General features: G+C 36.9%; 2 protein-coding genes across 2 annotated transcripts in view; both read right to left on the reverse strand.

Annotated features, from left to right (window-relative positions):
• The window catches only part of LOC117982983 (proton-coupled amino acid transporter-like protein pathetic), a 40,053-nt gene extending 37,560 nt beyond the window's left edge, over window positions 1-2,493 (reverse strand). The window contains exon 1 of the mRNA XM_034969437.2: window positions 2,361-2,493. The gene's annotated coding sequence lies outside the window, so the exon portion shown is untranslated. The remainder of the gene's footprint in view (window positions 1-2,360) is intronic.
• Window positions 2,494-8,334: 5,841 nt separating this feature from the next.
• The window catches only part of alka (alkaliphile), a 44,252-nt gene continuing 37,614 nt past the window's right edge, over window positions 8,335-14,972 (reverse strand). Inside the window, exon 11 of the mRNA XM_069499296.1 lies at window positions 8,335-14,851. Coding sequence (XP_069355397.1) covers window positions 14,702-14,851 — 150 coding nt within the window. The 3' untranslated portion in view covers window positions 8,335-14,701. The remainder of the gene's footprint in view (window positions 14,852-14,972) is intronic.

The following is a 14,972-nucleotide window of genomic DNA, read 5'->3' on the forward strand; positions in this document are numbered from 1 at the left end:
TAAGTAGTGTTTTGTCACGCTATGATTTCGGGTATTCGTATTCTAAGTAGGTACCTAAGTAAATCATCATCATCATGATCAACCCATCACCGGCTCACTACAGAGAGCGGGTCTCCTCTCATAGTGAGAAGGGGTTTTTGCCATAGTCTACCACGCTTGCCATGTGCGGATTGGTAGACTTCACACACCTTTGAGAACATTATGGATAACTCTCAGGCATGCAGGTTTCCTCACGATGTTTTCCTTCACCGTTAAAGCAAATGATATTTGATTAATTAAAACGCACATAACTCTGAAAAGTTAGAGGTGCGTGTCCGGTATCGAACCCCCGACCTCCGATTAGAAGGCGGACGTCCTAACCACTAGGCTATCACAGGGTAAGTAAATATTCACATTTAAATGCAAATTAAAGATCTTCACAGTGATGATAGTATAATTATTCATAGATAAAATAAAAACCGGCCACGTGCGAGTCAGACTCGAGCACCGGGGGTTCCGTACTCGGGTATTTTTTTCGACATTTTGCACAATAAATCAAAAACTATTAGGCATTAAATAAATAAAATCTGTTATATAATACAAAGATAAAACCCTTTCATATTATGATACCCCATTTGGTATAGTTATCTTACTTTAAAAATTGAAAATATTCATTATTTGTTACCTTTTAATTTTTTTGTGTGATGTAACCATATTTCCACAGTTTTCAGATTTATTCCTTTACTTGTATTATAAGGCCTAACTACCTGCCAAATTTCATAGTTCTAGGTCAACGGGAAGTACCGTAAGGTTTTCGTTACACGACAGACAGACGGACAGACGGAAAGACGGACAGACACACAGACAACTAAGTGAACCGTCCTATAAGGGTTCCTTTTTTCCTTTTCAGGTACGAAACCCTAATAATTTTAATGTTTTAAAATTAATAATGTTTTACTTTCCAAGTTTATCTAGATAGCTATAGTTTCCGAGAAAAATCATTTTCGCTTAATTTTAAAAGTCTAATAATTAAATAATTATCTACTTCGAACTACATTCTGATCTAATAGTTATATCGATGATTATCTAACTACAGTAATTAGTGTTGGCACTAATTGTCCAACCATAATTAATGATCAATTAAAATTATTCTCATTTTTAGGGTTCCGTACTTGAAGAAGGAAGCCAACGGGACGCTGTTACTAAGCCTCCGTCCGTCTGTCCGTCCGTCCGTCCATATTATGTTTGTCAGCGGGTTTCTTCTCATGAAACTCTCAGATAGAGAGTTGAAATTTTCACACAATGTGCATTTCCATTGTCGCTATATTCTTCAACCAAAATAACCGCTAGAAAATAAAAAAAAATTAAAGTGTTATTTCTTGTACGATAGTACGGAATCCTTTGTATGCGAGTCAAACTCGCACTTGACAGATTTTTTTGTCTATGTTCAACATAGACAAAAAAAGTATAGTAAGCTATATTATTATGTATATTTCCATAAAATTTTGATTATTTAGCCCAGTCTGCCTTGAAATATTGTGAAAGGCATCATTCTTGTTAAGTCCGCTCTACACTCGCATTCGAACCACAGCCGTGAAATTTTGCCGATTGAAGAATATGTCGCTCTATTACATAATATTTAATAGAACCTTCCAAGTACAGAAGAATCACTCCGCAAATACGTTTAAGTTAATAGCGACTTTTGTTAAACGTAATTCTTTGCAGTTCAGCTCACACAGAAGCGGCTCTGCGACGCATTTAATAAACGACATGTTTAAAACTAGCTGATGCCCGCGACTTCGTGCGCGTGGATTTAGGTTTTTAAAAATCCCGTGGGAACTCTTTGATTTTCCGGGATAAAAAGTAGCCTATGTCCTTCCCCAGGATGCAAGCTGTCGCTGTACCAAATTTCGTCAAAATCGGTTGAACGGATGGGCCGTGAAAGGCTAGCAGACAAACAGACAGACAGACAGGAATACACAGACAGACAGGGTATATTAAAAAGAAACTTTCAAGTTTTCAGTTTTCATGTTCATGAGCTACCACGAAAAATCGTATTCTTTAAGTAAAATATTTTATTTTAACGGCACTCCTACATTATTGCGACTCTTGTAAATTTCTACAACTATTCTTTCAAGCTTTCAAGCTTTAATATTTTCTGAACAAAAACGGCTCTGTCAAAGTAAATCAAACCCGAAAATAACAGTTCAATTAATAAGTTTTAGTTGTTGTTTGCCTTTTTAATACCGTAAGCTAAGTGCCGAATAAAAAACCTGCGTAGGTCCAGTTTTTTAAATCCAATGTAAAAAATTATATTGTACCTATTCTTATTTTAGTGTTAACTAACAAAAGTCTGTAAGTAACAAAAATAACACGTGTACCTTATTTTTCAAAACCGATATTCCAAATAATGTTAATCACACATCACTTTACGATACAACACTCGATATCTCGATGTATCGATATCTCGATACTATCGCGAAACGACGTTCAACCGACGCGATAGGTATCGGCACACTGCACCGGTTCGCAAAATTGCGCATACGCAGGACCTTGTAATAAACCATACAAAACAGACCCCCAATCTTACCCAACAGTTAGGTTGGTCGCTTGTCTTGAAAAACTCTGTAACCAACATTTTTTACTTAACAAAAAGTACTATACGTTACCAACGTTATAGAGCCTCAATAGCTCAACCGGTATAGGAGTGGACTGAAAACCGAAAGGTCGACGGTTCAAACCCAGCCCGTTGCACTATTGTCGTACCTACTCCTAGCACAAGCCTGACGCTTAATTGGAGAGGAAAGGGGAATATTAGTGGTTTAACATGGCTAATATTCTTTTTAAAAAATCAAAAAATTCGCAGGATAAAAAGTAGCCTAAATCACTCTCCTGGTTCTCTATTATCCATGCCAAAAATCACTTTAATCCGTAGCTCTGTTGCGGCGTAGTTGATGGACAAACCAACAAACAAACTTTCGTATTTATATGGGTCGGGATTTTTAAAAATAATAACTAGATGATGCCCGTGACTTCGTGCGCGTGGATTTGGGTTTTTAAAAATCCCTGGGAACTCTTCAATTTTCCGGAATAAAGGTTGCCTATATGTCCTTCAACAGGCACACTCTCACATCTCTATACATATAAAAATGAATCGCTGAATGTGTTGCTGATCGCAAATCTCGAGTACAGCTGAACTGATTTCGCTAATTCTTTTTCATAATATTCCTTGAAGTACGGGGATGGTTCCTACATAGAGAAAAATTTTAAAAAATCCTGAAAAAGAATCGACTGTTAGGCGGTACGAAGTTCGCCGGGGCAGCTAGTTTATAATATTAGTATGGATATGGATAATATTTTTTCTGTAATAGCAGTTATTAAGTTAGAACTTACAGTAGCCATAGGACTATAGAGGTGGCAGTCCAACGTGTCTGGTCTTCATTTGTTTGTGGTGATAATATCTGGGTGCCTATTACTTTACTTGAGTGATCTCAGAGTAGAGTTCAATGACTTAGGATTTGAGCAGGTGACGTGACCTACTTGAGTAGTTTGTTTTAAGGTGGTTTGATACATCCTGCCGCGAAAATTCAAATTTTAGTTAGTTTTTCGAAAATAGTAGACTAATCATACCTACATCGAAAGCTTATGGTAATGAGTTTTGCGGGCATAACACTTATGCATCTACTTTGGTCAAAAATACTCATTTACTTCATATATTTTGTTCCTGAAAGATAATTTTCTGAATTTTCCCAGATTTGCACAAATATGAAGTAAATGAGTATTTTTGACTAAAGTTTTTATGGAAAAACACATAGGTAGGCCCGGTTTTATCCGGGCATATATATCATTATAATTATTTATATATAAATATATATAATTTATTGTTCTTTCATTAGAATTTAAGACGATTTCATGGTAAATAAACAAAAAGACCTCTTTTTCTTTGTTGTGAAAAAAAATCGTGTTATTTAGGTACCTAAGTACTAAAAATAAGGTTGTCCGGCCTTTTTACCCAAATGTCCGGCTTTACTGGCTGGTCTGTCCTGCTTTTCGGTTTTAAGACCTGGCAACCCTACCCGCAACTTATTTTATTTTATTTTTATTTTTTATTTTTTACATCTTATTAGAACGGCAGTGCCACTTACACTAACTAGATAATTAATAGCAAATTTAAATACAAATAAAGGTACAAGAAAAAAGACATAAAATACAAAACGATAAAAAAATCAAAGGATTTTGAATATGTACGCTGAGAACATTGAATGACATATTCATGTAATGCTCTCAGCGTACTTCAGTAACTCCCGAACCAGTATTATAGACCCATCATTAAATGGGTCCCATTGAGCATTATTGTCCAAAAGCGCGTTGAACGATGCTAATGAACGGGGTATAGGTGACAGGGTTTATGAAGCACGAAGCGATTTTCCTCCTCATTTCTAATTCGAACCACCAAGATTTGGAAACTCGCTTGCAAAACTCGGGTCAACACCCCACGATTGGCAATGACTCCGAGTGACGTACTTACGGAACGTTCGTCGACCTTTAGCGTCAGTCACATGTTTTATTTGGAATATATCGTGAACTTTTACAAAATATATGATTTTTTATATATTTTTTCGCGTTTTTTTTGTGGTTCCATATCAGTAATCATCAGTACTTTCACCAATCTTCGTTTTTGCCAGCGTTCTGGTTACACACTGTATAGTGAGATTTGTTTCTGCCTGGTAGGTACTTACTAAACCTGCCTACCTATGATTCTGTGGTAGTCACGGTTTGTGGGCTAACAATTGTTATGGCAGTGCCCGTTACTGCAGCGTGCGATCACGGTCGCATTTCCCGACAGAATACTAAGTTCTATTGACTTATTTTTCTGCTGGAGAACCAAGGTCACTGACATAGCTAAAACAATTTGTTCCGTACCATCGTACAGGATATTATAACACTATACCAATTTTTTTTTTTTTAAATTTGTATGGCGGCCATTTGTAAATTTGTCATCTTGGTTTTTTACTATTACTTAATGAGGAGGTGTCCAGGCAACGTTCGAGAAAATTTTCATAGACGGCGCTGAAAACTTCCACCACTAAGATGAAAAATAACCCCTATATCTATATCATCTATACTCTATGCTTTAAATTTTTAAATTTAAATCGGATGCAAGATTAAATTAATTAGGTACTTCTATTATAGTTCACAGATTTTGTGGGGAAGAAACGTAAGGAAAATTGCAGTGCACGGTAGCTCTTACTCTTCATCTATGTCATTGATTGACACGACCTAAACATTACAGCATAGATTATATAGATATAGGTATTATTTTTCATCTTTAGTGCTTGTAAAATTCAGCGCCATCTATGAAAATTTTCTCGAACGTTGCCTGGAAACCTTCCCATTGTTGTTATACACCCTCTGTGAAAATGTCAACACTCTACCTATTAGGTAGACCTAGCGTGCAGTGTGAACCACGGTGCGGCGAGTTGCGGTTCGTTTTAAAATCCGTAAAAAATCCGGTACGGAATTAATTCCGCAGTGCGCGCGCTTCAATGTAGTTCTGTAGTTCACAGATTTTGCGGGGGAAAAACGTACGGAAATTTACCGTGGTGCGCGCTAGCTGTTACGTTCATGAGATACAGCCTGTTGACAGACAAATGGACAGACGGGCGCACAGCGGAGACTTATTAATAAGGTCCCGTTGGCATTCTTGGGGTACGGAGCCCTAAGAACACATCGAATTCGGCATCTTCTCACTTTTGTAAGTCGGTTAGAAAATTAACTCAATTAATTAATAATTTTCTAATTACCGTTTTTTTTTTTTTAAAGAATATTAGCCATGTTAAATGACTAATATTCCCCTTTCCTCTTCAACTAAGAGTAAAGTTTGTGCTAGGAGTAGGTACAACAATAGTGCAAAGGGCGGGGTTTGAACCGTCGACCTTTCGGTTTTCAGTCCACTCCTTTACCCGTTGAGCTATTGACCCTGCGCTCACCAACAATACTTCCTTTTATTCAACTGAAAACGGTCGATTACGCAGTTCACGCGATTTTCTCGGGAAAAGGGAAAAACAATGAGAAAAGGTTTCCTTAACCCGAAACCCTTTTCACTAACCAACTTCTTTTAAATCATTGTTCGGCTCTTTATGCGTTTTGATTAATTGGATTTTTCAATGATGCAGTTTAAGATGAAAGCGGGATAACCTGGAATGGGTATGGCAATTTTTATTAAACCCACATCCCTCTAGTTTCTACACGGCATCGTACTGGAACGCTAAATCTCTTGGCAGCACGGCTTTGCCGGTAGGGTGGTTACTAGCCACACACCTCCCTCCCACAAGACCATACCAGAAATTTAGAAATTATAAAGTTCCAAACCCCTGCCGGGAATCGAACTCGGGACCTGCCACTTTTAAGACAACAGCGCTTACCACTGCGCCAGGGAGGTCGTCAAAAGATTAGAGTTATTCGAGCGCGAACCGTGGAGGCATTGTGTCAAGCAGCCATGACACACTTAATGCTATGTGATTGTCCATGTAGCGGAAAATTGAAGCAGTTTGTACGTTTGTACGAACCTACTACAATTTTAGCACCTAACTACTGGCACATAGTCCAGGCTGAGTTTGTTGTGGGCTCTTCTCAGACCTGGGCGCCTTTGGAACCCTCGTAGCTTTAGTTTTAATAGTTATCACCACTATATCTTACAAATCCAGCAACTGACAATCGAAAAGAGTAATTCATTACCTATTTTGAATAAATCATTTGACTTTGACTTTGACTTTGACATACTTGAGCCCTGCGTAAACAAGAAACTATTGTGAGCGGAGGACAATAGTGAGCCACTAAGAACTGCATCGAATAACGCACATCCTCGTCATCATCACCATCAACTGATAGACGTCCACTGCTGGACATAGGTCTCTTGTAGGGACTATTTCCACACCGCCGGTGGGGTGTTTACGTATCTCGCGACAGGCTTGCGACAGGGGTAAATCTCGCGATCATTGCTGTCAAACGTCACACGTAACAGCGGCTAGAGAGAGAGAGCAATAGCCACAAAGCAAAATAAGAAGAAGAGAGACAGGAAATGAACTGTCGCATTGCTACTGCTGTCGCTACTGCAACATTTTACGTAATCACCCCGCCGACCTCCTTGGCGAAGTGGTAAGCGCTGTAGTCTTATTAGTGGGAGGTCCCGGGTTCGATTCCTGGCAGAGATTTGGAATTTTATAATTTCTAAATTTCTGGTCTGGTCTGGTGGGAGGCTTCGGCCGTGGCTAGTAACCACCCTAGCCCGCTTCCTTCATCCATCTTAGACTGCATCGTCACTTAGGTACCACCAGATGAGATTGCAGTCAAGGGCTAACTTGTATCCGAATAAAAAAAACAGTCTTGCGCCGCCTGAATCCACCGGCTCCATGCGACTCGTCTGATGTCTTTCCACCTAGTGGAGGGTCTTCCAACGCTGCACCTTCCGGTGCGAGGAAAAAATGTGTTTTGCCCAAAAATTATTTTCAATGATACCTACCATACAAACCTGTGTATTACCAAAAATGTACTCCTTTCCTTCTATGAGCGAGCTCCCTATAAAGTTTTTCTTTGACCTTCTCAGAATGAATAACTTACCTTTAACTCTGCAAAATACCTACAGTAAAAGAGCGATTTTTATAAGAAATTGTAAGAGGCACTTCCTGGATCTAGGTGCCTCTTTGGATGCCTAGTCTAGGTCTAGGAAGTGCTTCATGTAACGATATTTTATATGTACAAATATGCACTAATTTACAGCTTTTAATTTTTTATAAGTTTTTTACCTAGATTTTATTAAATTTGTATAACGCGAACTCGCCATCCTCATATAAACTTTAACAGTTTCTAGAGGATGGCGAACTGTTTATTGTAAAATGTATTTTTGAAATTTACGTGATCAATAAAAAAAAAAAAAAAAAAAAGACCTGGGCGCATTTAGAACCCTCGTTGCTTTAATTTTGAAGTTTACGTTACTAATTATCACCATGAAGTACATCATTATCTTACAAATCCAACAATCATCAAAATGTGTACAATAGTACCTATTTTGAATAATTGAAACTTTGTATGGCTGTTGTTGTGACCTACGGGAAGATATTGATATATTAGTAACTGCCATCAACGTACAACAGGAGGCGCACGAGTCGCATTTTAACGCATGGTGGATATCTAATTAATAAAAACAATTAAAATAATACAACTACATACCTATTAATTTAATTTTAATTTTTCTACGTTCATCATTTTTAATTTAATTTTTATATTATGACAATTTTAATTTTGTTTTTTCTTTACATTAAGTATAAATAATGTATAAAACAATATTTTAAAAATAAACAAGTTAACAAAACGAATTTGTTTGGAAAATCTAATGGTCATTTCGTATTTTTTATTTATTTACATAATATGAATACAGGCGATATTTTATGTGTTAAAATATTTATAATATACATATCTCTAAAGGCGAAAATATTAATTTGTCTAAAGTTTTATAATAGCGATTATATTAAATAATATTTAACATTTATTTTATTTTGCTTTAACAACAATATCAATATTATTATTTATCAATTTATTATCCCTGGCAGGACGGAAAATTTAACAATTTTTAATTTTTTATACTTATAATTTTTTCTTAACATTTTTACAAAATACAGGATAATTTAATACAACTTTTGGACCAATTTTAAACTAAATTTAATTTTGATTGTACAATGATGCTTATCTACTCTATAAAATATTTATATCATTTATTAAAATTTATTTTTCATAAATTAATTTACCTACTTACATTTCATAAAAAAGAAACTGTACTGTTTATTCGAATTACAAACAAGTTTTTTTCGTTAAATACCACAATGTTAACAATTTAATAAATAATTTGTTATTATAATAACATCATTATACTATACAATATACAAGCTACGAATAAACTATCACAATCAATTAAAGCTGAATGCCAAATTGCGAATTTTACATATTATTATGTAATTAGAACGCTAACGAAAATTAGGACATGTGATAAGTACTGATGATTACTAATAAGGTAATCAGTACCCGTAGTACAAGATTTTACGTCTCACCAAACCAAACCAAATTCGAGAGTCGAAATACTTCCGCGTTACAGTAAACTGGATCTTAAATGCTTTGTTTTAAAGCTCAAGTTTGTCTACACTTCTACAGCCAGCGCTCCAAGCGGAAACATTGCGAAATTAAAATCAGTGGCATTGAATATTTGACTTCAATTCAAGGCTTTTAGGTCAATTTTACTGTAACGCGGAAGTATTTCGACTCTCGAATTTGGTTTCGTTTGGTGAGACGTAAAATCTTGTACTACGGGTACTGATACCACAAAAAACGCGATTCAAAAAAGCCTGTATTCTAAAAGCTTGCAATGTATTGCAAATAAAACATCTGACTGAAGCTAGCTAAAGGTCAACGAACTTTGCTCGAATAAGTACTGCGAGGTTAAGCTGCGTAGGCGGGCATTGACTCCGAGTTTAGCACATTATACATTGCGGGTTGAAAAATACTAAATCACTGACACTACAAGTATAAGGCAAATGGCTATTGGTATTGCATTGTATTTACGTAGTATAAGAATAGCGTAAAGTTTTTCACTAGCGTTCTAATTACACCCTGTATAGTACGAAAGGCGCGATTAATGTTTGTTTTAGCGTTTAAACAACCGTGAGTGATTTCTATTCTAAATAATTCTTCTCCCTTGAAAAAGGACCCCGGATGGGTTCGAAACTAGTCGGGCTCTCGTCGGCTAAACACGTGAGTACAGCCGGGACAGATATTATTTAGAATGTTTGTTTTTACAAAATAATAGGACCATTGTTTCAAACTACAATTATTTTACCATAAAACAATATTACTATTAATACACTTTTGTGTTATAGTTTGTGCCTGAAAAAAACCTCTTCTAAACTTCCTTAGGTTCCTTAAGCAATGCAACCGATTCTCATACAATTGATACTACTGTTACTTCGGATCGAAAATTCTCAGATTCGGATCGGATCTTAGTGCTTAAAGAGCCTTAGGGCAGTTTTCACAATTATTTCTATCGCCCAGCTGCTTTCATACTGGGGTCAAAAGTTGGGTCTGACCCAGTAGTCTTGACATAGTCGTTTGGCGGGGCAGATGACACTATTTTTACACATATTAGAGTATCATTTGCCCCTTTAACGTTAACATGAATAACACGTCTAGTGTATAGTAGTATTATAAACCCAAACCAGCTCGTTGGAAAGCCTGAAGCACCGCAAAGATGTAACCTCTCTATGCGTGTTATATTATCATCGCCTTTATAATGGGGAGTGCTCTGAAGAGCTTTTTGACCTCATTCCATCCTCCTGTTTCTATAACCGCACCGCACGCCACCGTAAACAATTTCACCCTCACCACCTGGGTGTCTGGTGCACTTCGACCGTCCGTTGTGCCAGATCCTTCTTTCCACGCACATGCAAACTGTGGAATCAACTCCCATCGGCGGTGTTCCCACTAGATTACAACATGGGGCTATTCAAGGGGCGGACCAACAAATTCCTGAGAGGCCGGCAACGCATCGGCAGTTCCCCTGGTGCTGCAAATGTTCATGGGCAGCGGTAATCACTTAACATCAGGTGACCCGCCTGCTCGTTAGCTCGCTATTTCTATTTTTTAAAGTAGTAGTGCCTAGTATAGAGTTTTATTGCACCAACCCTAGCTCGTTTTCCCTTAGAACTTGATATCCAGGGTCATAATGATATTGTCTAAGTTATAAAGCACGATTTTTATTCGAAATAAAGCTCTTCTATAGGTAGGTAGCATAGACCATAATACGACCATAGGCTATAGACGCTTAATAGCCGGACACCCCCGATCGCAAAGCTTAGGCAGTTGCTTAGCATAAAAGTCGGCCCACGCCCGTTCGGTATCCCCATTCCGCACATTGTCTTGATTACTTGACTTTTGAGTGCACCAATCAAAACAAAGCATTCTCCCCTGTCCCCCGCAAACATTTTACGATTTTATTTTCATACAAAATCTGGTATAGGCATACTCTTGAGGTTGAATTCTCTGTGGTAGGTAGGTACTAATTTAATTCAATTGGTACTGATTCTGAGCGCAACCTAATTTTAAAGTATTCGCATCCTCTTCTTACTAATGTTATATGAAAAGGATAGACGCAGTTTGACAGTTTTAAATTTAATTTTTAGATGGTAAAACCCGTGATTTTAGCGCTCTGTCGCGAGCCTACTGTTTAAATTTGTAGCGTGCACTAAAATTTAGAGTCTTTAAATGTAAAGTTCATGTTGTGTCCCTTTTTAGCATTGTTAAAGAGAAAAGGATGCAGATACTCTAAATTTAGTTTAGAGAAAGACAACGAAATCGGTGCCGACTCAAACAAATACCTAAGTCCAAGCTCTATTTGAATTCTATAACCATTCCATTAAAATTCCGCAGTTATTTCATTAAATTTCCTTTGACTTTGTATTGTTATTTTAATAAGATTTCATGAATATTTCGGTTCAGTTGTTCTCTCTGTCGGTTTTTGGAGCGCGATATTACGTGATTTAATAACAAGAAGCAACGAATTTCCAATATCAACAAAATTGATTATTCGCAGAAATGTAAAAATAATTTAATTTACTGTTGTAAACCAAGAAAGAGATGGCAATGGATAGCTCAACCCAAACGTCGTCGATTCAAACCCCACCCGTTGCACTATTGTCGTACCTACTCTTAGCACAAGCTTCACGCTTAATTGGAGGGGAAAGGGGAATGTTAGTCACGAGCCATGGCTAATAATATACAGGTTTACGGACAAAAAACACTGAATAAAATATGTAACATTTTGAACGGTAAAGTACATTATTAAAATTGTGCGTCGGATACCGTGATCGTTAGTCAGAATTTCGGTCGCGTAACGTAGCTTCCGTAATTATTTTATGTGTGCTTAGTATGAAATTTTACGCCTAACCATTCGTTGAGAGAAGTGCCGCTGGCTGTAGGCTGTATGTTTGGATGGACTTCTAAATAATTTTTTTTCAGTATTTTTGGTTCAGTACTGAGTACAGATACATAATATCACAAATTTCGTCACTGGCTGTAAGCAAAACCGTGGCCTAGCGGTCATGGCGTCGCGTCGGGCGCGAAACCCAGAAGACGCAGGTACGATTGTATTTAAAATTATTTAGAAATTTCCTTGAAGTGTATGTGAAAAGTATCATAAAAATTATAAAATAAATATGGATGGACTTTTGTTTTAAAGCAAGACTATTATCGTCCATTTTTCATTTACGTATACTAAAGTGTTTCAATTTTCAACGCTCGAATTCGATCAACTTTGGTGAGATGTAAAATCTCATACTAAGCACACGGTTTTGTGCACGATACATTTTAAATAATGTATACAAATAACAACTCTATTTGAATAAGATATGGTTGATATTTAAATGTATAATTACAGTTGCAATTGTTGCAGTTATATAATTGCCCTTTGCCCGCAACATACAAAATTATAAATATTTAACCGCTGGAACCTGCTAAAAGCCTTTTTATGGTCACGAACAAACAAGCTATTTTGGTTTACCTGCCTTTTTGTTTTTATATATCATTATTCTGCTTATACTTACAAAGAGTTTATATAAAAAGGGAAACCTTTGAACGCTTTGTGAATAATTAATGTAACGGTACCTACCTAATTACATGGCAGGCTCTGTTTCCTAAAGTGGTTTATGTCGAAAGATACGAATAAAACGAAAATTAATACAACATCAAAGTATGTAGGTTAACATTTAGTCGGTACGATGTTAATTTAGGCCTTATTCATACACTAATCATATTTACTAGAGTGCTAACAAAATAAGGCATAATATGGACCGTACATCAGCAAAAGCTCTAAGTAATAGTATCATCTCTTTATCTTACTTATATCACGTTACTTAGTTATTAGATAAATAATATCTTCACGTATTATTATGATAATACATCTGTGCATAAAAGTTTTGTGAAAAACTGGTAACCGCACCGCGCGCCACCGTAAGCAATTTCACCATCACCACCTGGGTGTCTGGTGCACTTCGCCCGTCCGTTGTGCCAGATCCTACTTTCCACGCACATGCAAACTGTGGAATCAACTCCCATCGGCGGTGTTCCCATTAGATTACAACATGGGGTTATTCAAGGGGCGGACCAACAAATTCCTGAAAGGCCGGCAACGCATCGGCAGTTCCTCTGGTGCTGCAAATGTTCATGGGCGGCGGTAATCACTTAACAGCAGGGGACCCGCCTGCTCGTTAGCTCGCCATCCCTATTTAAAAAAAAGGCTGGTTGAATCACTACCCATATTATAAATGCGAAAGTGTGCTTGTTTGTTGGTTTGTCCTTCAATCAAGTTGCAACGGAACAACGGTTCGACGTGATTTTTTGCATATGTATACTTTAAGACCTGGAGAGTGACACAGGGTACTTTTTATCCCGGAAAATAAAAGAGTTCCCATGGGATTTTTAAAAACCCAAATCCATGCGTATGAAGTTGCGGGCATCAGCTAGTAAAATATTATAAATTGTATTATAATAAGTAAGTAAAATTTAAAAAGAAAGAAGGAAAGAGGCTTATTTATTAAGTTTAGATTAGAATTTAGATGTAAGCATCTAACTTCAAATAAGGATTCGATCGTTTTGTCGTGGCTAATAAAACTTTCGCAACTTTTTAATGACTGCGACTTATCAATTAGTGTTTTACAGACATAATATATTCTACTAGCTTATGCTCGCGACTTCGTCCGCGTGGACTACACAAATTTCAAACCCCTATTTCACCCCCTTAGGGGTTGAATTTTCAAAAATCCTTTCTTAGCGGATGCCTACGTCATAATAGCTTTCTGCATGCCAAATTTCAGCCCGATCCGTCCAGTAGTTTGAGCTGTACGTTGATAGATCAGTCAGTCAGTCAGTCAGTCAGTCAGTCACCTTTTCCTTTTATATATTTAAGATTAATGATTAATTAAATTTAGTTACGAGTTTGCGCTTTAAACAATTATAATCTTTGAATATGAATAATAAGTTCATTTGTTACCTATCATTCTATCAATCTATCGTATCTAATCCTCACTGAAAATCATAACAATATTATTAACAGGTAGGTACCTATGTACTTAAGTTGCTCATTAAGTAATTAATAATTATTTCTTCTAAACCTTCTCTTCTTTTTTGCTATTTTGAAAAATTATCAAAAAGAAGAGAATTAATGTTGAAAATAATCTCTACACCTTTCTTCTCTACTTTATTCTAAAATAATAGTAGTCTTTTAGGTACTAGACCACTCACTCACTGTTTATAGCTATATCCCCAGTTTATATTTGTATCCTCGTGAACCACTTTGTTATCAACCCGCACTATACCTAATAGAATGCCTGGTCTAAGCTCTATATCTCTCTTTTCTAAGAGATAAGACTTGTACACAACATTCAAATCAATTAATATATCCTCAAACTTCTGTAAATCCTTGTGACATTCTTTTATATCCCGCCAACTGGATCAAACTGGCTGACCAAAGCCTTATAATCCTTTCTTTGAAGTGAGAGGACGTTATTGCCATTTTCGTCGTCGTTTTATAATCCTCTCTCTGGAGAAGAAAAAGTCTATCAACCTCATGTCAATACTGGCCTCTGCCCAGCTGTGGGACTTAATAGGCAGATGCTACGCATTGTTATGAGGACGCTTTGGTCTTCAACAGCAATACGGGCCAGTACAGCGTGACGAAGAGGAGGAATAGTGCAGGGAATACCACCCTGGATAGTTTGTCGATTTCCCGCCATAACACTCTCTCTTGACCGGTGTCTGCATCGACCCAAGCCACCTAAAAACGAATAAAGAAACCAGTTAGCAGATAAATTGTGAAAGGAGACCCGTAGGGCGATTGTCTAAAACCTGCATCAATCATTATTACAATCTCAATTGTTCTGATTGGCTGAATTTGT

Source organism: Maniola hyperantus, chromosome 6, assembly GCF_902806685.2.
Source record: "Maniola hyperantus chromosome 6, iAphHyp1.2, whole genome shotgun sequence".
NCBI lineage: Eukaryota > Metazoa > Arthropoda > Insecta > Lepidoptera > Nymphalidae > Maniola > Maniola hyperantus.